Source organism: Thermobia domestica, chromosome 1 (genome assembly GCF_964235325.1).
Source record: "Thermobia domestica chromosome 1, izTheDome1.hap1.1, whole genome shotgun sequence".
Taxonomy (NCBI): Eukaryota; Metazoa; Arthropoda; class Insecta; order Zygentoma; family Lepismatidae; genus Thermobia; species Thermobia domestica.
Genome location: NC_137454.1, coordinates 70,734,571 through 70,760,258, shown reverse-complemented (window position 1 = coordinate 70,760,258; position 25,688 = coordinate 70,734,571). Strand labels below are relative to the sequence as shown.

The following is a 25,688-nucleotide window of genomic DNA, read 5'->3' as shown; positions in this document are numbered from 1 at the left end:
CTATTTCTTTTCAAATATTAAGAATACAGCTACAAAGTTAATGTACTTTATACTTTCATGTACATGATATGAGTATTTCACCTGAGAAGTCGGTTTGGCTAAGTTTCGAAACAAAACAAAACAAAACAAAACAAACAAACAAAACAAACAAAAAAAAAATGGATAAGAATTTTGAGTAAATAATTTCCACGAAATCAAATGAATCTTCTGCTTTGAAGTGCAAGAAAACAATTTACCTTGGGCTCAACTTTGACAGAAACGAAAAAAATATTTACAGAGTAATGAAGATCAGCTACAGATTTTGCCTACCAATTTGCATGAATCGCATAAATCCATTGGTTTGGAATGTGAGCAAACGATCTGATTCGGTCTCCCCGTTCTGAAAACTTATTTAGAGATGATTGTGCGCAGGTTTATATAACTCCAGTAAAAATAAACTTGTTTGAACGATTATCTTAAAAAATATAAGAAGTTTGTATATACGGTCATTGTTACAAGTTTGAGCACACTATTGATTTTTCAGAACATTCCAAATAAAATACATTGTGTCTATACAAAACCGAGTTTATTGGTCTTATTTTGTATAATAATAATAATAATAATAATAATAATAATAATAATAATAATAATAATAATAATAATAATAATAATAATAATAATAATAATAATAGAATGCTGTTCATATAAGGATACCAGGTGCATGATCCTGCTTACATTGTGATACATTTATTGAGGCAATCTGCTTTGAAGTAAATATATAGATGACAAACAAACAACTAATGTCACAATTTGTCTGGTGATACATCGTTTTAACGACATTTAGTGGTCTTTGTACGAACCGTTGTCGCTAATTGTCAGTTCATTACAACGAACAGTTATGTGAGGGCTATTCAATCGTGTCATATATGAGTAAAGTTGGGTGCGAAGTGTTGCATGCGATCGTGCTGTTTTCACTCGTGCGAATTAGTAAATTAGTGTAAATAACGTGTAAGTACTATAAAATGAGGGAAGTAAGCTGTGAACTAATGTTGAATCATGTGCTCAAGTGTTTCTTTTGAGAGACGAGAGGAATTTTGTGCACAAAATCGTCGGACTCTTGAATACGTCGGACTCTTGAAAGACATTTACAAACTGGTGTAGATATTGCATGGAAACAAACTGGTCGTCCAGAAATAACAACTTCTCATAAGGACAAGTTCATTAGAACTACATGCAAACGGCATAGACCGCTTCGGAAATAGCAACATAACTGCAAAAGAGTACTTTCCAATCAGAATCAGATAGGACGCTGGTCCGAAGCCTGCAGATTTATGGTCTTGAGGGTGCATTTGCAGCAAAGAAACTACTCCTTCCAGCAGGAAATATTGCAAAAATGTACTATTTTGCCATAACATAAAACTGGACTAATGAACAAGAGAAGAGGGTACTTTACAGTGACAAATCTAAATTTCAATTTTTCGGTCCCCAACACCACATGTTTGTCCGTTACCCTTAAAAAAATGTACAGTATAGTACAGGAAAGGTAGTGTCACTGTGCGGGGATATTTTGCAGGTGATTTAGTTCAAATCAACAAAATGGAGAAAAACGTGTATCACAACATTTAAAAGAGAGACGAATTCCACTAGGAACGCGGATTGTGGGTCGTAACTTTGTACTGCAACAGGATAACGACCCCAAACATTCTTCCAAGTTATACAGTAATTATCTGCAAAGCAAAGAAGAGGGTCACATCGTCTCAAAAATGGAATAGCCGCCAGTCTCGGAATTTATGACCCAGTGAGCTCTTGTGGGATGAACTTCACATGACAATCAGTGAACACATGCCAACGAATACTGAAGATCTCTGGAAGGCTCTTCAATGATGTTGAGTCGCATAGCTTCACAAAAGGTGGATAAAATTGATCAAACAAATGCTTGAGATTTGTAAATCTCTTATCAATGCTTAAGGATCGACACTTTGATGAACGCAAACTTCCTCAACAAATTTATCTTAATGAAAACAGGGCAGTGTATTTTCGTTCCTTATGTGATCAATGATGTTGGGCAAAACAAGCCTAACAAACAGCGATTTGTATGGATATTGTGTTTTTTGTTTGGAAAATTCTGATAATTCAATAGTGTGCTCAAACTTTTGACAGTGAGTATATATATCAAATATTTTCACGTTTCCTGTTTATATTATATTACGCATACATGTGTTAATTGTAGTACTTTTTAAGTATTAACTATTAATAGGCGTATCGTTAATTTTGGAATGCTTTACAATTAGACTGCAAAGCTATTCTAAGATTTTGTTCTGAAATATATTATTGTAGCCTATGGTCTTGGTATAGGCATGTCTCCCCATTCGGGACAGAACACTGTTTCCCTCAAATGAGATGAAAATATAACATTTCATATTTCCATGAGCTTAGTACTCTGAGAAGGTGATATGACTAGCACCTCGCTCAGGTCATCTTCAGCCCTCAGGTTTTCTCAGATACTTATTCGACAGAGGCTAGATGAACCCCTCGGCCGCATCTGGACAAGAATATAACGCGAGAATAAATCATGTCCGCACCAGAACCAAACATGGGCAATCCAGTTGGTAGGTATTACCAGCTATTCCACTGGTTAGTACACAAATGTTTCCTTCTATTGATAAAAGTTGTCTTATTAATAACTCTTCCAACCATCAAAACTACCCATTCTATTTGCTGCGGCTTTAGATAATATTCCTCTGAACGTACTCGAAAAATATTTGAATATGACTTTAAAATACACGATTAAAACGGATTTTTACTAAATGCACGATTAAAACGGAATTTTTACTAAATGCATGATTAAAACTGATTTTTACTAAATGCACGATTAAATCGGATTTTTACCACACATGAAAAACAAGTTCATTTGGTAATTTAATTTACAATTGATTATTAAACATACCAGGCAAGTCTCTTTATCAAGAGTGGTCCAATTAACATTCTCTGCATAATCTGTATCGTTGGACGGGACACAAAAACAATCGTAATTGAGCACTAAGTCCGCATGTGTATTTATAGGGTTTTTTTTACCAATCAATAAAACTTTTTCAACAGCCTGAAACGAAATAAAATGAAAGACATTTTTACAAATAAATTACATTAAAAAAGAATTAAATTATACTTTTTACAGAGCTTTACCAAGAATTAAATTATACTTTTTGAAGAGTTTTACCAAAGTGAAACTTCATTATATTCGGTGCAGCAAATATAAATAATTTACATACAGAAGAGATATCCTAGCGCCATCATGAAAATTGAACACATACGTAATATAATGATGGATTACGACACTTTTCAACTAAAAAAACAAAAGACTATATATGAGACACTCAAAAGCACTGAAACTTTAGAAAGAAGGAATGACAGCAACTTTAGCTTAATTACTTTTCTTATAATGCTGTAATATAACACAATACTATCTGTACTTACCTTATAAATAAAAATAAAAGCGATTAATGTTGCAAAATTTTCTTCGGTAAACCTGGTGATGTAACATACAAATGCACTCGCATCAAGGGCAACGAGAATAATAAGAATCACTCCAACCCAAATACCTATCCAGAACCTGAATGACATGTAGTGCCACGAAACTTTCCTATGAGAAAAGAAAAATTTTGTAGTTTTATTGTATTTTATTTAAAACATATGAGCAGGAGTTATCATATTGCGTCTGGTTGTACAATTTTGACAATCTATTATACAAGTTTAATAAAAAATAATCAAGATTGTTTAAGATTTCTTAACAATTCTCGTAGATTCTTAAGCATTTGTCAATCTTTTTGAATTTTAAATATTATTTGCTAACTCTTACGACTAACTCTTAATTACTAACTTTCTATGGAGCTTTCTATGGAGCTATGGAACTTTAAAATATCACATTTTATAACTAATATTATGTGATGGGCGAAACTTTCGTGAGTATTATGGAAATGGTTAATGTATACAACCATATTCTATAAATATATATAAAATTTCAATTGGATTGATGCCGTTCAACTACAACAAACAAAATACTCACAGCAATTCTTTCTTAAACTGATACTGAATAGAAATTACTTCTAGCATTTGAAATAAATAAATAAAAATAAATATAATAAAGTGGTGAAGTAACGAAATAGGAAACCAATGACACTGATGTTACAACCAGTACATATAAACTACATGTTTTTTTTTTTTTTTTTTTTCAGAAATAAACCAGAGAATCTTTAAGTAACTTCATCTCATATACGATAATTATAAATAAAATATATGTGTTTTATTTACACTACTACAACCACGCACCAGAAACAAACAAATAATAATAAAAATAATATGGTATAATAAACTAACCAAAACATAAAAGCTATTGTAAAATTACGTACATAATTTTTATTACATAGTAACATTGTTCATTACATCGTATTTATTACTCATTCATCTATATAAGACAGAAATAATGTTCCTGTTGTACATGAGATTCATTAGTTTACATTTATTTTGAGGTCTAATTTTCAATATGTCACCAGTCTTTCTTTCATATATTAATACATTTTAATGATACATTCCAAAACTTTATACCTTTCCACAACCAATATATTTTAAGATATCATAAAATGAATGTAACTGTAGCTCCCTCCTCCTCCTCCTCCTCCTCCTCCTCCTCCTCCTTCTTCTTCTTCTTCTTATTATTATTATTATTATTATTATTATTATTATTATTATTATTATTATTATTATTATTATTATTATTATTATTATGTGCAATTTTAATATGGAATCGAAATCATGTTAGTATTGCTCAAGTTACTGAGTCAATTCAAATCTCTTTCTTGGCCTGGCTTAGATTCAAATTTAAATTGAATGAGATGATTATTTAAGAGATTCTCGCTAGGCTTGATTTGCTCTCTCTTGATGATAGGAGAAACCTGAGGCAAATCAGGCTTATTCACGATATAATACATTCTAGGGTGAATCTAATTGAACAACTATATATCAGAGTTCCTTCGCATAACCCCAGGGACTATCGATCTATTTTATGTAATAACAAATTAATTGGAGAACATAAACAAAAAAAATCTTTAAGAATTGATCTATTCAATGCAAATATTGTTTTACTTAAAAAAACAATATTTAGAAGGTATTAAGTAAATATATCAATTTGCCGTTGTTCTGTCTGGTATATTGTCTACGAAATTTTAATTGTCTTTCGTTTGATATACGCTTATTTTTTATCTAAACATGTTCTTTGTTATGTATATTCTGATGTAATTTTGTTTAATTTTATCGGTGTTCATTACTTTTTACTTTGTTATACATTACATCACAGTTTTCGATTTCATAGATATGTGAATGCAGGTAATGTTCAAAATTTTACTTTGTAATCAAGTTTTCATTAAGTTCATGTATGACATATAATTTTGTATTCGATTGAAATATTTTGATGTATTATTTCTTTTAACTTGTTTATTTTGTTTTATCTTGTATTTACTATGATGTAATTCTCCATTGTATATTATTTGTATATTTATGGAGGCCACGGTGACTCAGTGATAGAGCGTTCAACTCTGGTGCTTGGGGTCCCTGGTTCGATCTTAGCTTGCGCGAAGTGAACTTCGTGGTGGGCAAACACCGTGTTCCTCCCACTTTCTTCATTCCACCATTTCATTCATTTCTCATCATCACCGTCTCCTTTAGCCTTGCTGGCATACCTGTACGACGTAAAACTCAAAGATGTCATTTCCTTTTTTTTTTTTTTTTTTTGTATATTTGTGACCATTTATGGCTGTGGTCGCTCCTATCAATAAATTCAAATTATTATTATTATTATTATTATTCACCAATACTTTATTTTTTTAAGTGTTTAACTGAATATACTTTCCTATTAAATAACGTACTAATAGTTAATCCTTAATTTCTAATAGTTAATACTTAACTTTCCCTTAAACATTCTATTTGGCTTGCTTTTCTGATATATAATAAAATACTTCAATTCAGTCCGTCCTTAGTAAGTACTCTGAAGCTATAGATATTGAAAATAGAATACAACTTAGGTCGATATACTGTTGTATGCATAGTATTTGAAGATTTATTTCTGATATCGTTGTTGGGTATGACAGAATTTCTACATCGAGTGAAGTTAGTTTCAACAAAATCTATTTAGCAATACAAACATAATATATTTATATACAAACACAAAAATAAGTGGATAAAGTCCCAATCAATAACAAGATACATCCATTGAGATTTTCATTTAAGGCCTAAGATCTCAAATGAAATGTTTCTCCAGACATAATAATAATAATAATAATAATAATAATAATAATAATAATAATAATAATAATAATAATAATAATAATAATAATAATAATAATAATAATAATAATAATAAACTCTAAAACTAATATTGCACTGTCGCTCTCGCTAAAATAAGGAAATCACAGTCATTAAATTCGCTAATACAAAAGTTATATTTGGGTGAGTTTTGTACAAGGCGATTGAATAGCGGCAGTTTTTCTTCAAGCTATTTGGAATACCGAAAAAGCTAGTTAGATTAATTAAAGTACGTTTAAATGAATCACAAAGTAAAGTCCGGGTAGGAAACGTCTTGTCCACGAGCTTTCACGTCGAGAAAGGCCTAAAACAAGGAGATGCGTTGTCGCCATTATTAAACTCTGTCCTGGAGTACGCTATAGGGAAAATCAAAGATAGAAATCAGGGCTTAGAGCTGAATGGTATTCACACGGTTATGGCGTATGTTGATGATGTGAATTTAGTAGGGGATGATAGAAAAACAATAGAAAGAAATGCAGAGGTCTTATTAAACGCTTGCAGGAACATGGGTTTAGAAGTAAATGCAAAGAAAGCTAAATACATGGAAGTTTGGTGTGATCGTAATACGGCAAATTATGGATGCGTTAAAATATCAAATAATGCTTTTGATGAAGTGGATACTTTCAAATATCTACGATCAATATTAATAAACGAAAACCATATTTACGAAGAAATTAAATGTCGACTAAAAACAGGGAATTCGTGTTATTGTTCAGTTCAAAATCTCTTGTCGTCGCGAATTTTGTTGATGAATTTGATGCTTACAATATATAAAACTATAATCATGCCTGTTGTTCTGTATGGTTGCGAAATATTGTCACTTACTCTGAGGGAAGAACGTAGACTCAAAGTATTTCAGAACAAGCTCCTGAAACGGATATTCGGATCCAAGAGGAACGGGAATGAGGGAAACTTCATAACGAGGAACTACATAATTTATACGGTTTACCGAACATTGTTAGGGTCATCAAATCTAGGAGGCTCAGGTGAGCAGATCATGTAGCCAGAATGGAAGAAAATAGGAACGTTTTCAAAGTTTTAACTGGAATTCCAATTGGGAAGCGACCATTAGGAAGACCTAGGCGCAGATGGGAGGACAATATTAAGGAGGATCTCACAAAAATAGGAATACAAAGTAGAAACTGGATCCAGTTGGCTTGGATAGAAGTCAGTGGAGAGCTTTTGTAAACGTGGCATTGAACCTCCGGGTTCCATAGGCTATAGAGTTAGTTAGCTATTTGAGGGAGATGGATTTATAAAAGCAGCATGAATTAAAAATGGCACAACGAGCGCACATACTAGGGAAAAGAAGAAAGTTGTGAGGCTATTATTGACTTTCATTGCGGACAACAATGGACCTGTGAGCATATTATGAGAAGCCTTTTTGTTTTTTCTAATAGGTTATTGACGCTAACGCAGTGTTGTAGTATGATACTTAGTATGATATGTATGTAAGTTGCAGGTGTGTAATAGTATATGATCAGTACAGATTGTAAATATAATAAGGTTTCTGAACGTTCAATCTATGTGGATAGACACTGAAATTTATAGTTATGTGAATGTGACGTGGCGTCAGTACTAGACATTTATTATTGAACAGAAGTTGTGAAATCAATTTACTACATTAGTAATTCTGGACTTTTCCCCCGTACTTCTTCCTTATGCACAGTATTGATTTATTTTACATATTTCTGTGTACTTATATTAGATTTTCTATTTTTTAGTAGAAATTATTTTACTTAAAAATCACTACTTAATTATTTCTGCTTCAATGAATTTTATAGTTGTGCGTTCCTACTTGTACCTCAAAATTGACAAACACATGGAATATTTTCAGTGACATACTCATTATATATTCGTATATATACAGGGTGTTTCAAAACAACACCGACAACCTTTGGGAGGTGATTCCTGACAACAAGATAAAGATAAAAAGTTTAGACCAACCTGGGTGCACAAATGCTTTCTTTCGAAGTTATAGATGTTGCCGAAAACATGAAAAAATGGAATTTAAAGATCCACCTATGGGACTTACTGTAGTCGGGTCAAGACTTCACTTAGGAACTAATATATGCCCTATCCAAAAATCCATACTTCAGAATCCTACGGTACTTCCGCAACAATTTTTGTAGAGGGAGTTTGACTACGGGCATGTAATTTGAAGCACTCACCAACTACCTCTATAAAAAATGTTGCGGAAGTACCGCAGGATTCTGAAACTTGGATATTTGGATAGGACACATACTAGTTCCGAAGTGAAGTCTAGACCCGACCACTCTAGATCCCATAGTTTTGGAGCTATGGACCTTTAAAGTTCATGTTTTCAAGTTTTCGGCAGCCTATAACTCCGAAAGGAAGCATTTGTGCACCCAGGTTGGTCGATACTTTTTGTCTTATCTTGATGACAGGAATCACCTCCCAAACGTTGTCGGTGTTGTTTTGAAACACCCGATATATATATATATATATATATATAGAGAGAGAGAGAGAGAGAGAGAAATAGATATAATATCATGAAAAATAAAACAAACAAATTATTTAGGAAACAAAATTTTCTGAAGCAGTAGCTCTTAAAGAAACCTTTAAAAGATTCATTAGAATTTCCTTACATTTGTACGTGTTTAAGTAGTTTACTCTAAGTACGTAATTTTCTGTCATTTTTTTTATAATATCCAATATTGATCTAAATGCATTAATATTAATAAACACTACATTATTATTATTATTATTATTATTATTATTATTATTATTATTATTATTATTATTATTATTATTATTATTATTATTATTATTATTATTATTAGCTATTTGTATCATCTTATAACTATTTCACTTATACTATGATCATAACACATTCTTTGAGCATTTTGAACTAGAATCTTTTGCAACAAGAGTAATGTAATAATGCAATGTTCATTGAAAAATTACTAGGTAATAAAATAAACAGTTAACTATTAAAAAAAAAAAAAAAACATAGTGTTATTTCGAATTTAAATTCACAAAACAAGCAGCAAGACACCTATTCTGAGTAAAGGAAATTTTAAAAGTACTTACACTAGATTAGTATATACAATGCGATCACCTAAAAATTCGAACTGTAGACACAAGATACAAAATTGTTACTAAATAAAATTATATCCTTTTTTTTGGGGGGGGGGATAATTATACATCTTAACAGACAAAATTACCTATATGTGCCACATATGCATCATTGGAAAATATCTTTATAGTAGTGCTATTTACGTAGCTATGTATTTTAGAATATTGCGTTTATTATTCACGAACAATATAGCTTCCTTTCACGATATATTTTTTTTAACTTTGTCACTTGCATCTTTTATTCAAATTATTTTGTACGATGCAAGTGGTAAAGTTTAAAAAGTAATGCATGAAAGGAATGGTTGCAATGTTGTACTATAGTTGCTTACTGGATGTTGTTAACCCTAAATACTCCATTAAATTAAATTATTATTACTATTGCGTATGACGCATACTTACTTGCAAAAGTCAAATAATATAGTTTCGAAAACCAACACTGGGCCTGTTGAACCCAAAATGGTAAGCGGCTGACCCGAGAAGAAACCATAACCCATTCCACAAACAAATCCAGAAACTAGAGATTCCATGGCCGCCATATTTTTCCCCGTTGCTTCACTAAGAAGTCCTCCAAACGTAATGATTGGTGTAAGACAGGCAAAGTACAAGAAAATCCACGACGCAACACACTGCAGAGCCAAAGCATCCTTAAAATCCGAAAAATACCTACAATGCATAACAACGAAACGAATGATAATAATTTGTGTTTCACTTCACTTTAGCATTACTATATGTTTTGTTTTACTATAAATTTTATTATAAAATATAATTGTGCTTTTCAATTAAATTGCAACACAATATATTCAAAATTGGTTTAAAACTTCAACAAAATAATGAATTCGCCACGAGTATGTTTCTGTCACTTTCGGCCATCTTATTTCGAATCATTTTTGAAACCTAAAAATTTATGAGATATTTTTTACTATGCTGATGAACAGCATCTACGAAGTCCAATTAATTAAAGAAAAAATGATTTGCACAACAAAAATAGCTCTCAGTCAACCATGAACGCTAAATTGTTGCTTACCATGGGGCTTTCCGTTTGATATCATTGATTAGGCCACCAAATAACCGGCCTGTTCTAGATAACCCTGATTCTTCCCTTATTTTCTGTTCTTCTTCTTCTTCGTCCACTGGTTCCTCTTTGGCTTGTTCCTTACGTTTTCGAGGGTCCTAAGGAAACGAATGCAATACAGTATGACATTGATTAGGATAATAAGTATAATTATGAGAGTATAATTATTTAGAAATAATAATAATAATAATAATAATAATAATAATAATAATAATAATAATAATAATAATAATAATAATAATAATAATAATAATAATAATAATAATAATAATACACGTTATGCAATATTTCAGTAACTCAATGAATGACAAGGCTTTAATTTTACCTTAACTTCCGAATAAGAAACGAATAACATTGTTTCTGTTTCGCATGGTCCAAAAAACTATTAAACAGAGGCCATTCTCTTATTTGCTAACTTCAAGAATTAGTGCTCATAAATATTCAATATCAGTGAGCACACAGTACATCGAAGATTAATCATATAATCAGCGAAGTAAATAATGCTATGTAAAAATCAATCTCTACAGTATAACCATATATTGAGAACCATTTCAGAGAAAATTTGCATCAATTACATTTTCTAAATGACTGTAAAACACAACACAAACATTAGGAATCTGGATATCTTTGACCTTTTCGGGAAAATACTGTATATGTAGTAAATGTTAATTTTTCTATATTTTTCTCTTGGAAATTTAAATCCTGAAACATCCCCTGTGCGTAAACCACTGATATTTCTAGATACTTGCACACTAATGGCTAGACAAAAGGTGCAAATTTGCCACTTTTGGGGGAAAATGAGATTCTTTTGAAGAAGAAAGAAATAACTTTTGGAGAACAAGACCACTTAAGAAGTATTATGAACTAAGAATAGAAACAGCTTTGGACAGACAAGAGAAATATCGCATGATAAACTTCTGAAGTCATAGCATGATCATAACATTAAGTCTTTGAGGATGGACTTTAAAATGCTTCCTTTTTATTTATTTTTTGGTATTTTTCAAAAACCCTTAGGAAACAACTTGCTCAAGTTAATTTCAGTTTAAAGGCATTTTTGAAACCTACAAAGGTTCCTCTTTCAAAATCTATGTAACCTGTCATACTAATAATTACTATTCTTACATTTGGAAACCTTTTCCTTAACACATTTTGGGAAAGAAAAAATACAGTATTCTATTGAACTTATTGTATAGGTATTGACAATAAATAATAAGAAATAATTGGTACAAAATGTCTTTAAAATTACTGTAGTACATTTTTTATTTTATTAGAAAATTACTAGTACTAGACTTCTCGTGAAGAAGTTCCAAAATCTGATCAGAATCGAAATTGCTCGACTCCATTCTTAACAGAATAAACGTGAACATAACACGTGTTCAAGTAAGCTTGCCCGTGCTATCTAGAGGTTCAAATTTGAACAAAGTGGTGCCAACAATTGTTCACAGGAAACACGCCATAAATATTGTGAATAGTACATTTGCAATAACGATGTAATGCAAAGGTGGGGAATGTCCGTCGTTTGTTCTACTGGAGGAGATCAGCTTCATGACGAATATAGCCCGTCGGTCGTCAGAAGAGTTGATTGTTATTTTTCAATCATTAACGTATTTTTCAACTGAAAATAACTTATTCAAACTTTATATATATATATATATATATATATATATATATATATATATATATATATATATATATATATATATATATATATAATTTTACTACAGTATCTAGTTTACGGAGAAAACTATTTTCTAACTAACTCTATAGCCTATGGAACCTGGAGGTTCAATGCTGCGTTTACAAAAGCTTCCCATTGACTTCTATCCTTAGCCAACTGGATCCAGTTTCTACTTTGTATTCCTATTTCTGCGAGATCCATCTTAATATTGTCCTCTCATCTACACCTAGGCCCTCCTAATGGTCGTTTCCCAATTGGACTTCCAGTTAAAACTTTGAAAGCGTTTCTACTTTCTTCCTTTCTGGCTACATAACCTGCTCCCCTAAGCCTTTTAGATTTGATGATCCTAATAATGTTTGGTGAACGGTATAAATTATGAAGTTTCCGCCATTCACTATTCCCGTTTCTCTTGGGTCCAAATATTCGCTTTAGGATCTTGTTCTCAAACACTTTCGGTCTGCGTTCTTCCCTTAGACCATGTTTCGATACCATACAGCACAACAGGCATTATTATCGTTTTATATATTTTAAGCTTCAAATTCCTCGACAGAATTCGCGATGACAAAAGGTTTTGAACTGAATAATAACACGAATTCCCTGCTTTTAGTCGACATTTAATTTCTTCGTGAATATGGTTTTGGTCTGTTAATACTGACCCTAGATATTTGAAAGCATCCTGATATTGGATACTTTATCGAAAGTATTGCTTGATATTTTAATGCATCCATAATTTGCAGCACTACGATCTCGACGGACTTCCATGTATTTACTGTTCTCTGCATTTACTTCTAAACTATTTCCTACTTATTTTAACTCTGTCTTTTGTTATTTTATTTATTTAGTTATTATCTTTTAAAGGAGGAAATAATATAAGTTTCACTTTTTATGACTTTTTATTTTCTTGAATAAAATTTGAAAGATATACCTGAGAAGGAATTGCAGCAGGAGGTTCTATCCGTATTGTTGGGTCCCATTCACCCGGTGGAAGCACAGTCACAGCATCCAGAAACTCGTCAACAGCTGCTAGAAGATGGTTTCGATTTTTAGCTTTGTACGCAACATCGTGGAAAACTTCGTCTGACATAAGCGTTGCCATTGCACGACCAACTTCATGGAATCGACCTATACCTCCCTAAAAAAATGTAATAAAACATGTTTAAGGTTACACAAATTAAATAGTTTTAAAATTTGAACAATAGAATTACTTCTGATAGCGCTGAGTCTGCAGGCTTATTGATTAGCAAATATATACGGTATAATAAATATTAGTGTTAACTTAAAATCAATCGTTCAACTTTAAACATTTTTAAATCTTGTCTTTTGATCCTGTAATATTTAAGAGGCCTAATCACTGCGAAATTAAAATACCGCTAATTTTACAGTAATTATGTGATATCTTCAAATATATAAAATATAATCGAAATATGGAACAAGAGCGCGCTAGACAATATTATTTTGCATGAGGCACGAGTCACCTAGTAGCTTTCCGTTTGTAACCATTTAAGAACGAGAAAATAAATGCTGATTTTCTAAATGGCTGGAAATCGAAAGCAGATAAGTGAGTTGTGATAACGGTATCCCATGTAAAATAATATTGTCTAGCGAGCTCTTGTTCCACTTTTCGATTATCTTTTATCTATTTGAAAATATCGCATAATTACTGTAAAATTACCAGTATTTTAATTTCGCCGTGATGGGGCCTCTTAGTTTAATTTGTTACGTTTCACTTTCTTCAATTATCTTTTGTGTGTGTGTGTGTGTGTGTGTGTGTGTGTGTGTGTGTGTGTGTGTGTGTGTGTGTGTGTGTGTGTGTGTGTGTGTGTGTGTGTGTGTGTGTGTGTGTGTGTGTGTGTGTGTGTGTGTGTGTGTGTGTGTGTGTGTGTGTGTGTGTGTGTGTGTGTGTGTGTGTGTGTGTGTGTGTGTGTGTGTGTGTGTGTGTGTGTGTGTGTGTGTGTGTGTGTGTGTGTGTGTGTGTGCTTTCTCTGCCTTTAGCAGCAATTTTCGTTTATTTACCTTGGATACCTTTTCATATCTTACGAAATGATTTATTGTAGTCAAGAACATCAACATTTATAATACTATGTGCTTCAGAAAAATGTAAAAACTAATTTATATATAATTGCTTTCTACGAGGGGCGTCCAATAAGTTATCTACCTAGGAAGGAAAGGGGGGGTGGAGCATAATGACGCCTTACATGCACGCTAAGGCCACTTTGGGGAACCCCGCTGCGCAATTTGAGATCAGTCGGAACAACGCAGGGGTCGTAAGCAGAGTGTTGTATTACGTCGCGAACAATGAATTTGCAAAAGTTGGAGCAACGCTCGGATGCAGCTGCCCCAAGACTTGTTGGACTTCTTTGAGAAGTACCAGGACAAATTCCTGGCTTAACTGGTAACAGGGGATAAACCTGTCGGACAGGAAGGATGTCGAATGAGGTCCAACGAGCTGTTTCCTAAAGTGTATTCAATATAAGAAACATACCTGGGATAAACAAATGACGTACTACAATGAAATGTAATTGGCTGGAGTTATAAATATAGTTCCGTGATTGACGTAATTGCTTATTTGTAATTGGTCAAAGAGATGAACTATTTCTTCACATTGTTTCGTATAATTAACTTCACCCATTTGTTAGACGAGACGAAAAAAAATATTAATTCACGGAGCAAAATTTACTACTACAAATTACTGACAAAATATATGCCATATTCTGTGATTTTTACCTTCTGTTATCGAGAAAAAACAATCGTCACAGTGTTGCTAACATGCAAACCGATAAGTATCTATAACAACAAATATTAAACACTTGAGACAGAGAGGTAGATAGTAAATGTAGTAGAGAATAAACATTTATATAGCCTATGTTTCGGTACAAATTTAATATATTTTGAATTGCTCTTAACAACCATAATAAAGAAAAACTGTTTTTTAAAAAGTGTAATGGCTGTCCTTAAGAAACGCAGAGATTGCAACAGTCATTTTAAGTCCCGCCCTCAACAGTCACCTTACAATTTGGAAACATGGCGACGGAAAAAGAACAGCTGACCGAAGCAGAAATCTCTCCATGAGGGATTCCAACTGTTTTGTTTATCTAAGATGTGGTTCTTACGTTGAATACACTTTAGTGGTTTGCAGATCATGAGGAAGACTATTTTTTCTCTGGAATTTCTTCACTGCCTATAAAGTGGCGACGGTGCATAGACCTCCATGGGGTACTACATTGAAAAACAGTGATGAATAGGGAGTCTATCTGCACTCCTTCCTCTCTAGATAGGTAATATATTGGACACCCCTCGTATTTAAAAGACCACAACATATTAATGTAAGTATTAAACTTAATAATAAGTTACAGGGAATATGAAGGAAATTGAATTAATCAAAGAAAACTAATAAATTAATAACCTTGGCAAAGAACTTTAATTAATGATGCAGCTTATATGCCGTAAATGAAATATCTTTGAAATTATCAATCAATATTATAATAATTATAAGCCTCTTAATTTTTCATATGTACTATTTCCACTTTATATAATGCATAACTAGAAATTGTGATAAAGATGTTACTATGTGAAGACCTAAATGAAAACATTATAAGTATTATATTATTCAGTCTTTAGTATTGTATTATGGTGGTTTTGAATTTTGGTTTTTGTTGTAATGTGACTTTATGAGAAGTTCAATGCGACTGTACTTGCGTATATTTGTATAGAGTGTAGAATGGAGATAAAAAAAAAATGACCTAAATGAAATGGAAATGAAATATTTTAGTTTTAAGTCTTACAGATTGTGGCTCAAAGTGGAAATTATTTATAGGAGATGAACTTCTAGTGTTAAGTTTAACAAATTTATAGGCCCTTTCTCAAGATGCAAAATCATGGTTTTTCTTAGTAAGTGTCTATTGTTTCTTAAATGAACAAATCGAAGGTTTGCCCTTTAGGTTAAAGGAGGTAGATGATTAATAAAATTGGTAGAATGAGGATATGGGAGAACTCACTAGCATGAAGAAAATCTAATTTCATAAAACATCTAACTGGCATACGACGTTTTACCTGTTACAATGGATGATTGTATAATACATTATGCTGAATAAGGAAGTTTTCATTGTCTGTTACACGTCAAATTAGATGATATACACATTTATAGAAGTTACCTAAATTATAATTTAATGGATTACCACAAGAAATGTCGCTTACAAAAAAAAAAAAAAAAAAAAAAAAAAAGTACTATATCACCACAAAATTTGAATTTATTTGTTGTGAGCAGGAATAGTTTTGGGGCAAGCATAACACACTTCTCACTAAATTCCGTAAAATCATAAAGGCGTAGCGAGCATAGGATAAAGATGTCTAAAACCTGGAAAATTGTATGGAGATTTTTAAAAGTAATAAACGTTTCTATTACACCAAGACCGATATTTGACTTACAATGACAAGCTATTGAGACACTGACTCTTAAAAGAAAATTTCTAACGTATTTGAAGGGTCGTATTTCATAATTGTTTACCATACATCCACTTGGGTAACACATACCAGAGGTCCTAGCAACACAAAAAGAAATCGCGTGGGAACAGGAACTTCAGTAAGGTCTCCCAGGAAAGTGGCCTGGCTCAAACGAACAAATGCAGATAAAGTCTTATCTAGAAAGTCGACTTCACCAACAAGAATGTTTGAAGCTTCAGCACCAGGCGGTATCTTACGCATAAAGTGAAGATTGCCCTGAAACGAAAACATACACGCTATTATCATGACCTGAATGAAGAACATTATAATTACTTTTATAAATATTAAAAACTCTGGTTATGGATCATATGCTATATGCTAATGCAAACAAGTGATAACTGAATGCAGGTAAGACTCACACATTATTATTATTAGACTAAACTAGTGTAGCTATAAAACTAGCAAACTTTCCTCTTGTATAGTTTAAGTTCATATATATAAATATATATATATATATATATATATATATATATATATATTCCCTTTTAAGCTGTGAAGTAAAGGGTAACACGTTATAGAAAATATACAAGAGGAATAATACCAATCCTAAGTGTTCGTCTTACGTTATAATTTTGAGTTTAATCTGCTAATATTCACGCTAAGACAAATGTCCCATTATATTTATTTTACGAATGGACATATTTTCTTTTACAATAACAGTTGTGATAAGTCTGATGATTTAATTTATAGTGTGGTTTATGATGTTTAAGTTATCATCCGTTATACTTCATTTACAAGATAGTTCTCATTCTTGTTTTAAATATTAATACTATATATTATCCAATTATTTTTATATTAACATAACTAATCTGAAGATTCAAAAGAAAGTTTAACTTTTTACAGTCATATTTAGGTCCTACTTTAGCAATATTTCTTCAGTTAACTAAAAGAAGCATTTTAATTAACCCCTTGCGTTTCAGGTGTCTATGTCATTTTCCTATGTGCTTCTGTAATACCGGTTTCATTTACTGTTAAAAGAGTATCTAGAGAGTAAAACATACTGTATGTGTGTTGTAATAGAATGCTCCCTTAGGCCTGCCATCTTCTGCAGGAAAGACAAAGGTTTTCTTTTTTCGATCTAAAAATAGAAGTATCTCACTGTTTATCATCAAAACTAAGACATGTGTGTTGTAATTGAATACTTCCTTAGGCCTGTCATCTGATCGTCTGCATTTTTTTTTTTTTTTTTTTTTTTGTCTTTTCTGTCACTAAGGTGCTACCACCTAAGGAGAAATAGTAGAACTAAGTCTACCCTTGCATTCACCAACAAATTTCAGCATCACCATGATTAATAAGGGATACGTTTTCATGACATCCACATAGATGTCACTGATACACAAAGGGTTAATTACGCGAATATTAATTTTACTGCTATTCATATGAGTTATTTTAATATCTAGAAAACGATATGAATATAAGATTCACTTGACCTCGCAAAATGCCTACTCTCGTATGCATTAGTTGAACTTACGACAAGTAAGAACAGCTTCTCGAAATATTGTCTGTACTGTTACATAATTTCTTGCAAATATCCGAATCAAAATTTTTCGTTATGCAATTAACTTATAATTCCTCTGCTCACTCACTTACTGATATGTCAATAATATTATGTTTTTGAATCCTTTTTTTTAATAAGATATGTTATTATTTTATTACAAAGCATAACTCATTGTAATAAATACATCAATAACTCATTATTATTTTAAGTTTTACCTAATCACAACATTAATCACACCGCTTAAAATAAGCTCTCCTTTTGTAAATAAATCAAAACGTTGTCAATCAAACATTTAATTAAATTGCGATTGTTACAAGTGGTTAGTTTAAAACAAGAGTTACGTAGCTTAATTAGTCGGGTCATCAGTATTATGTGGTTAGTACTTATAAAAAAGAAACAGATTACTTAATATTTCTTCTCAAACCCGTATTATGTGTACAATTTAGTCTTCTTTTATCGCTAAGATTAATCATCATGTTTACCATATTTTTAATCTCACAAACACTCGTTAGTGATAATTTTTTCACTTCACTTTTTGATCAAAAACCAACCAAAGGTGCATATCTCTGTTAATAATACTAGCAGTTAAGTTCTTAACTGAGAAACCTAACAATTTCATCTTCGCAGTGTCAAAACTAGCGAAATCCAAGATTTCTCAGCTAAAAAAAAAAAAAAAATATATATATATATATATATATATATATCGCAAAGATTGATTGTTTATTTTAAATAAATTCGTTAGTACTCAAAACTAACAATTGTGATATGGAAAATTGGAAATCGCTCCTAAAAAAAAAATTTAAAAAAAGTGTAAACAGAGCTGATATCAATTTCGTGTTTTCTCTAGCATTTTCTCGTTAATTACGGAACACGAATGGTGATCATAGAAAATGGGAGTTTTTAGATTCTGTATTCAGTCTATTGCTTTCTAAAAGTATTAGAATATCATGTCTAAACGCATTTACAATCTCGTGGCTAGTTTGGAAGTTTCTTATTAATCTATTGAGAAAGACCTTTAATGTAATATAATGAGTTTCCACTCAATGCATTTACAATTTGTCAGTGTACTTTAAAAGCCTCGATATCATTTTTACTGTAACAGATGTTGTCACAAATGTTAGAAATGCGATAATTGTGAAAAAATAACAGCTATTATCTGTATTTGTTGCTAAGTCACACTAAAAATTGCATTTCCTAATGTGTAGTAATCTAATCTAGCAAAATGATAGAACAATATTTTTAACATTCACCAACAGAGGTCGAATTAATATTCCCGCCAATAAATAACAAAATTTGGATTCGATTTCCACTATATATATATATATATATATATATATATATATATATATATATATATATATATATATATATATATATATATGATTTAGATTTAATAGTAAACTGTAGATCCACGGAGCCATTGCAAAGTGAGTTGCTGCCGAAACAATTCCTTAATATTCAACAACATAAAATTGAATGTCATTAATCGAACTACTTTCTGGCAATCATCGAATTTTCAGCTTTTATAGTAATATAAAACACAATATGTTTAGAAATTTGATAACCAAACTCCGGAAGGTGATTTCTTATATCAAATAAAAGAAAAAAAAGTTGTAATAAACATGGATCGGAAAACGCCTCTGTTCAGAATTATTTATAACAAACGCATTTTGCGACCCCTGTTTATTAGAACATTTTTTTGTTTGTTTGTTTCACTTGATATAACAAATTACCTCCTGCAGTTTGGACATCGCACTTCCAAGCATACTGTATATATACAAATTATCCACGGCATATTGTAAACTATGAATTGGTCGCGGAAGGTTTAATGACTTGTTAACGCAGGAATGCCCATAAAAGCTAGACCATGATGCGATGTGTGTCACTGAAGTTTTAGGGAAAGATGAGAGAAAATAGGTTGAGGCTAATCAGAAACTAAAAGTTCCATAAAAATTATATAATATACAAAGGGAAAATGCTTTTAATCAAGGCTGCACCCAAGGTATTCAGAGAACAAACTATTAAGTAAATGTAAAAGCGAGCAGTGTTTTTTTTTTTATTTTTTTATTTTATTTTATTTTTTTAATGCCAGATGAAATGGAGGAGAAAATGATATGGACCAAGGGGGGTAATGGCATCCTTAGTTAACGCACTATAATTGATTACAACCTTGAGAAAGAATTTAATAATAATAATAATAATAATAATAATAATAATAATAATAATAATAATAATAATAATAATAATAATAATAATAATAATAATAATAATAATAATAAATAGATCCAGTTAAAGACATAATAACAAAACTAACTTTGAAATATAATTTATTTTGTTGTTCCATCAATAAAATATGTATTAACTGATTAACTGAAGAGGACATAGGTTTTTCACTGTACAAAACAAAACAGGACTTATTCAGCTGTACAACTAAATATTCAAACAATATTTGAAGAAAGAAAACAGATGGATGGGTAAACTCTACCTGACTTCCGAAGTCATAATTAAAGAATGAGAAAAAAATTTAAACAAACTGATGTATACAGATAATAGGACTCATAAACACGTACTAGCCACTATTATAAAACAAATATTAAAAAAAGAAAATTAGTTATGATACAAAAGCTTGATTTCCAAACTATGAAATCAGGAAGTGGGCAACATTTCTGCTGATTTTACCTTGAACTACAAAGACTGTTCAAGGACAACTCGTATATTAAAGGACGAACTTAAAAAGAAAATATAGTTGAAACAGGAAGACACCAAACTTACATATGAGGTAACTATAGTAGGCTTATATGAAGTAGTGACCCACTCAAGAGAAAAATTTGTATGAGATATCTAAAAATCAATCTTCGAAATCAATGGTCTTGAAAATCTAATTTTCGGCTCTTTCTGTTGTGCTCACATTGATTTAAAGTTTACATTTTTTTCTATGAGGGACAATTGATTACTGCAATCTTTCTATTTTAGTTGCGAGAAGTAACTAAATTTCAACGTCTACCAAAAAGATTAGATTAGCTACCGCTAATAAATATAGGAAAGATATTCTAAATTTGGTTTAGACGATCTATTTTTTCTGGAGGTTGACTGTTCTGTTGGTAAGTAAAATTATCATTGATGTATGTTTTACAGCAGCTAGTTTAAACATTCTACACTGAAACTAAACCATGTTGCACATATTATTGCATTTCTTTCTTCTACAGTTTTCGTGTTCTATATATAACCCACACATGATATTTGTGAGTTAGAAACAATATTCGTGCAGTGAGACTTTGTTTTAATATTTATGCTGAATGATAGTAAGTAGTACGGATCAGTGTGCAAGAGGTCAGACATTGGTAGTGTAAGAAGAAATGAGGGGAGGGACGGGGCTCAATGGTAGAGCGTTCACCTCCGGTGCTTGGGGTCCCGGGTTCGATTCCACCTCGCGCCGTGTGGACTTTGTGGTGGACAAACACCATGCTCGTGGGTTTTCTCGGGGTTCTCCCGTTTCCTCCCACTTTCTTTATTCCACCATTTCATTCATTTCTCATCATCACCGTCTCCTTTAACCTAACCAACATAACCGTGAAACGTAAAACTTAAAGGTTTTTTAAAAAAAAAAAAAAAAAAAAGAAGAAGAAAAGCCTCTCCAATTTTCAAAGAGATCTATTTCTACAATCGCAGTCAGACGAGAGCTACATATCCTCATGACCCGCAGGTACGTTACAATTTCGAATCTCTTATGCCGCGGTAGAATGAAGCGAAAAAGGCTGTACCGAGCAGTGTCGTACACAAGGGGAGTCGGAGTTGACTTCCTCTCCTTGAGGAAGACATTATGGAAAAATAAACATTCACTGTATTAAGATACATTCTATACACGTCACTGGTACCGATAACATAAAATTTCAGCCAATGACTGGAAGAGATTCATATGGGCCGTTAAGTCATCTTTTTCCTTGTTTCCAACAGTAGACCAGGTTAATGTATGACGAAGACGGAAAAGGCTTATTATCCCAATTGCCTATTTCCTACCGGATGGCCTGGCTATTTAATGACGTGCGCTACAATTAATTTTATCATTACTTTCAAAGAAGGAATTACTAACAACGATTATGGTGACATTTTAGGTGATTAGGTGCATCCTATGATACAAATGTTCTCTAATTACGATGTATTCTTCCAGGATGAAAATGCACCAATACACACAGTCAGAACTGTTCAGACATAACTACTTGAGGAAAATTAGGATTAATTTCAAGACCTTCCTTGGTTCGATTAATCCCCCGACTTGAATATTATTGAATGTTTATGGGTCAGTGTTAGAGCAGCAAGCCTGGCGCAGATTTCTCGTTGATACAACTGAGTGCTGCATTACATGAAGGATGATACACTGTTTCTCTGGAAATGATTTGTATTAGGCAAGTAAGTTACCTTTTGTAAGAGCATTTTCATTATTTTCATAAATTTCTGTAGAAGTATATGTTCTTATTTACTTCATAAACATTTTTTTTTATTAAGAGGGTTTAACTATGACAATATTAAGAATGTTTTGTGTACATGATAAGGAAATTTTCTCTATCCCTTTTTGTCTTTATGTGTGAAATCAAAATAGGTTATTGTTGCCATACCGGCTTTACTATAGAAAATGTCTGAATTAAGGAAAAAAAAAACTACAGTTAAAGTTAGGACGAGAAGCCTGCATCTACTATACTTGCATCCATCACTACATAGAGAGGCAAAGTGGAGCTCAAGCTTCGTTTCTGATCTACTATCCATTAGTTTGGGTGAAATTATTATTATTATTACTTTCATGCTAATTGTTTGACTCCTCTCAGGAATTTACGAAACAGCTAACATTTGGGCATCCCTCTAGAATTAAAATAGGTGTTCTGGTACATTCGTACCCTGACATTGTTGATAACATACACCGTACAGTTCTTTCAGATTTACTTCCACTCGTGTTCCAGTAATTAAAGGAAAGGTAGCTAGAGCTGTTCTTGAAATTACTTTTTAATTGTTATTTCATACTAAAACACCGCATAACACACACAAAAGATAATAATAAACAAAATAAAAATGTTAAAACAACTTTAATTTAATAACACAAACAAATTTTGGTGTGTCATTTTGCTTTTTAAAAAAAAATCCAAAAAACCGGTAAGAAAGCAGCTGTTATTCCTGTTAGTGTGCTTGGGTTGAGAACACTGCACACCACATGCTTAGATCTCTTTCAAAAACGTACTGCTGCTGCCAACGGAGACATGTGATTCGAGTTGGTTGGAGTTGTTGGACAATTGGAGTTGATGGTGATGGTAGTATTGGTGGTAGAAAAAGATACCTTCGGATGATTTGAGTCGCCATTTGTATTGTGGTCCCCTAAGGCGCCGGCGCTGTGATTCCGACTAATCGAGGTGGAACTTGGACTGTGCTCCAGTCCTTCCTGAGGAACATTCGCAGCACCTGTCAAAGATACAGATATTTGTGAAGCAAGCCATGAAAGTTCAAAACAACTGAACGACCAAACGAAAAGGCTATCTAATTGCTTCAATCTCCCTCCACTTTCAATCACTAGGGACAAACTCGCCCATTCTAATTAGCGCTTTCTTTTAACGTTCTTTAGCAGAGAAATAAGAAATACACTAAAAGAACAAATAATAATACAAATGGTAAAACTGAGCAACTAAAATATTGTGCTATGACTTTTTTTAATTATGTGAATTATGTTCACAAGTTGAGGAAAGCTTCTCTATTGGTCAGCTAGGGCAACACTGGCAGCATTATCATTCCGAGCTATCATCCAACATTTACATACAGCCGTTTAGCGCTACCTCCTCCAAAGTTGCTTTACCATCAACGCTTCTGCAGTCAACACAGAGGTACTAAGAAGCTATGCTCTGCTTTTTATACACTTCATGATCTGCAGGCAAGTAAGAAAACTACATCTAATTATTGAAACAACATGCTTTTCAAATGTATGCTTTTCTAAATCATTGACAAACATAACTTAAAAATTATGTTACCAAAATCTCTTAAAACATCTCCATGAGATGCAGGGTTTAATGATAATAATACCTTATGGTAGAGGTAAAGTGCCACTATCTCTGTAGAATAGTTACTAAGTAACTCTATGTTTTAGAGACATATATACAGTATACATATGTTAAAAATCACTACAATCAAGCAAACTAGATGCAACGGTTAGAGAAAGTCCACACATTTGCAGTGAGCCAGTAAGCCTCATCTCCATTACATTCTCAGTCAAAATCAAAATTAGAGATGGGGTAAAAACTTTCACAAACAAATATTTTAATGAATAATAATGTAACAAACTGAAAGCTCACAGAAACAAATATTTTCAAAAAAATATTAAGAAAACTTCTTTAATTGTGATTTTTTTTTTAGCACAATCCAAGGGAACTGAATACATCACCAGCATCCATTACCCTATGAAAAACAAAAAATTAAATGTTTTCTTTTTATATAAAATCATAATCATAAAGCTGCCCCAAGAGATTAGTACAAAGGAAGCAATGCCTAGGAAAAGACACACCAACAAGCCGCTAAAGGTTACCAGCTCCGGGACCGGGGATAGAAAGATATCGGCCAAACTTGGGAGGCTCGTTCAAGGTTCCCGGTGTGGTTGGAGGCGGAGGTGTTGTCTGAGAGTCGTCCACTGCAGAGAAACACCACGCATTAACAGTTACACTGGTCTTTTAGGCCAGCATGTGTGTATGTATATATGAATAATGCATATTTGGAACTGGTTAATAGTATATTGTATGTAAACTACGTTTTCACTTTCATTAATTGAAGTTTTTGATATTTTTAAAAAATAATAAAACAAACACATAATTTAAATGGAGTTACTACTGCAGTTTTCTCACAATTATTTAACCTATTTTTAAAAACATGATATAGATAAAAGAAAGAATATTGCCCCTTCGAATTTATAACTCTCAACTACACTGTATGAAATAATCGACATTTACCTTAGAATTACGGTAGGTTTTTACAAGAAGAAACTTATTTGACTTGTGAATACATAGATAATAAACAACAATACTTCAATAATGCTAGACAGCTATATAATCAAAATTATGATACGTCTTTTTGCTCATTTTGTAATTTTAAAAATAATAAAAATAAGTAAATAAATAACGAATTCTACTTAATTGGATATAAAAAGTAACTGGAAAATCTATTTACGAATTTTCGAAAATAATGCATTTTTTAATATGAATTCAATTTGAACTTGTTTTATATCATTTTTATACATAAAAAATAAAGAAATATTCTCTTCCGCAACTAGATCTAAGTAGAAACTTTCGATTTTTCAGTACAATTGTACGTAGGTAGATTCAATTGTGATGACTACTTAGAAAAATATTTCTACAAGTTTTGAATTTTCAGACGTTACACTATAATAAGGGAGAACTCTATTATACTTCAGAATATACTAAACTTATAAAACTAAGAAACATGATAATAATTTACTTAATGGTGGGTAATAAGTTCTTCTGCTT

At 32.0% G+C, this 25,688-nt stretch overlaps 1 protein-coding gene across 14 annotated transcripts in view; it reads right to left on the bottom strand.

The window, feature by feature from the left end:
* Positions 1 to 25,688, bottom strand: part of Ndae1 (Na[+]-driven anion exchanger 1) — a 518,135-nt gene that overhangs the window by 41,755 nt on the left and 450,692 nt on the right. For 10 of the 14 annotated variants that reach the window (XM_081758609.1, XM_081758590.1, XM_081758579.1 and 7 more), the window contains 8 exons: positions 24,737 to 24,838; positions 23,408 to 23,625; positions 16,713 to 16,898; positions 13,108 to 13,314; positions 10,457 to 10,602; positions 9,832 to 10,095; positions 3,454 to 3,619; positions 2,927 to 3,079 (listed from right to left, as the gene is read on the bottom strand). In XM_081758609.1, coding sequence (XP_081614735.1) covers positions 2,927 to 3,079; positions 3,454 to 3,619; positions 9,832 to 10,095; positions 10,457 to 10,602; positions 13,108 to 13,314; positions 16,713 to 16,898; positions 23,408 to 23,625; positions 24,737 to 24,838 — 1,442 coding nt within the window. The remainder of the gene's footprint in view (positions 1 to 2,926; positions 3,080 to 3,453; positions 3,620 to 9,831; positions 10,096 to 10,456; positions 10,603 to 13,107; positions 13,315 to 16,712; positions 16,899 to 23,407; positions 23,626 to 24,736; positions 24,839 to 25,688) is intronic. The other 4 variants (XM_081758628.1, XM_081758662.1, XM_081758645.1 and 1 more) reach the window with 3 other exon arrangements.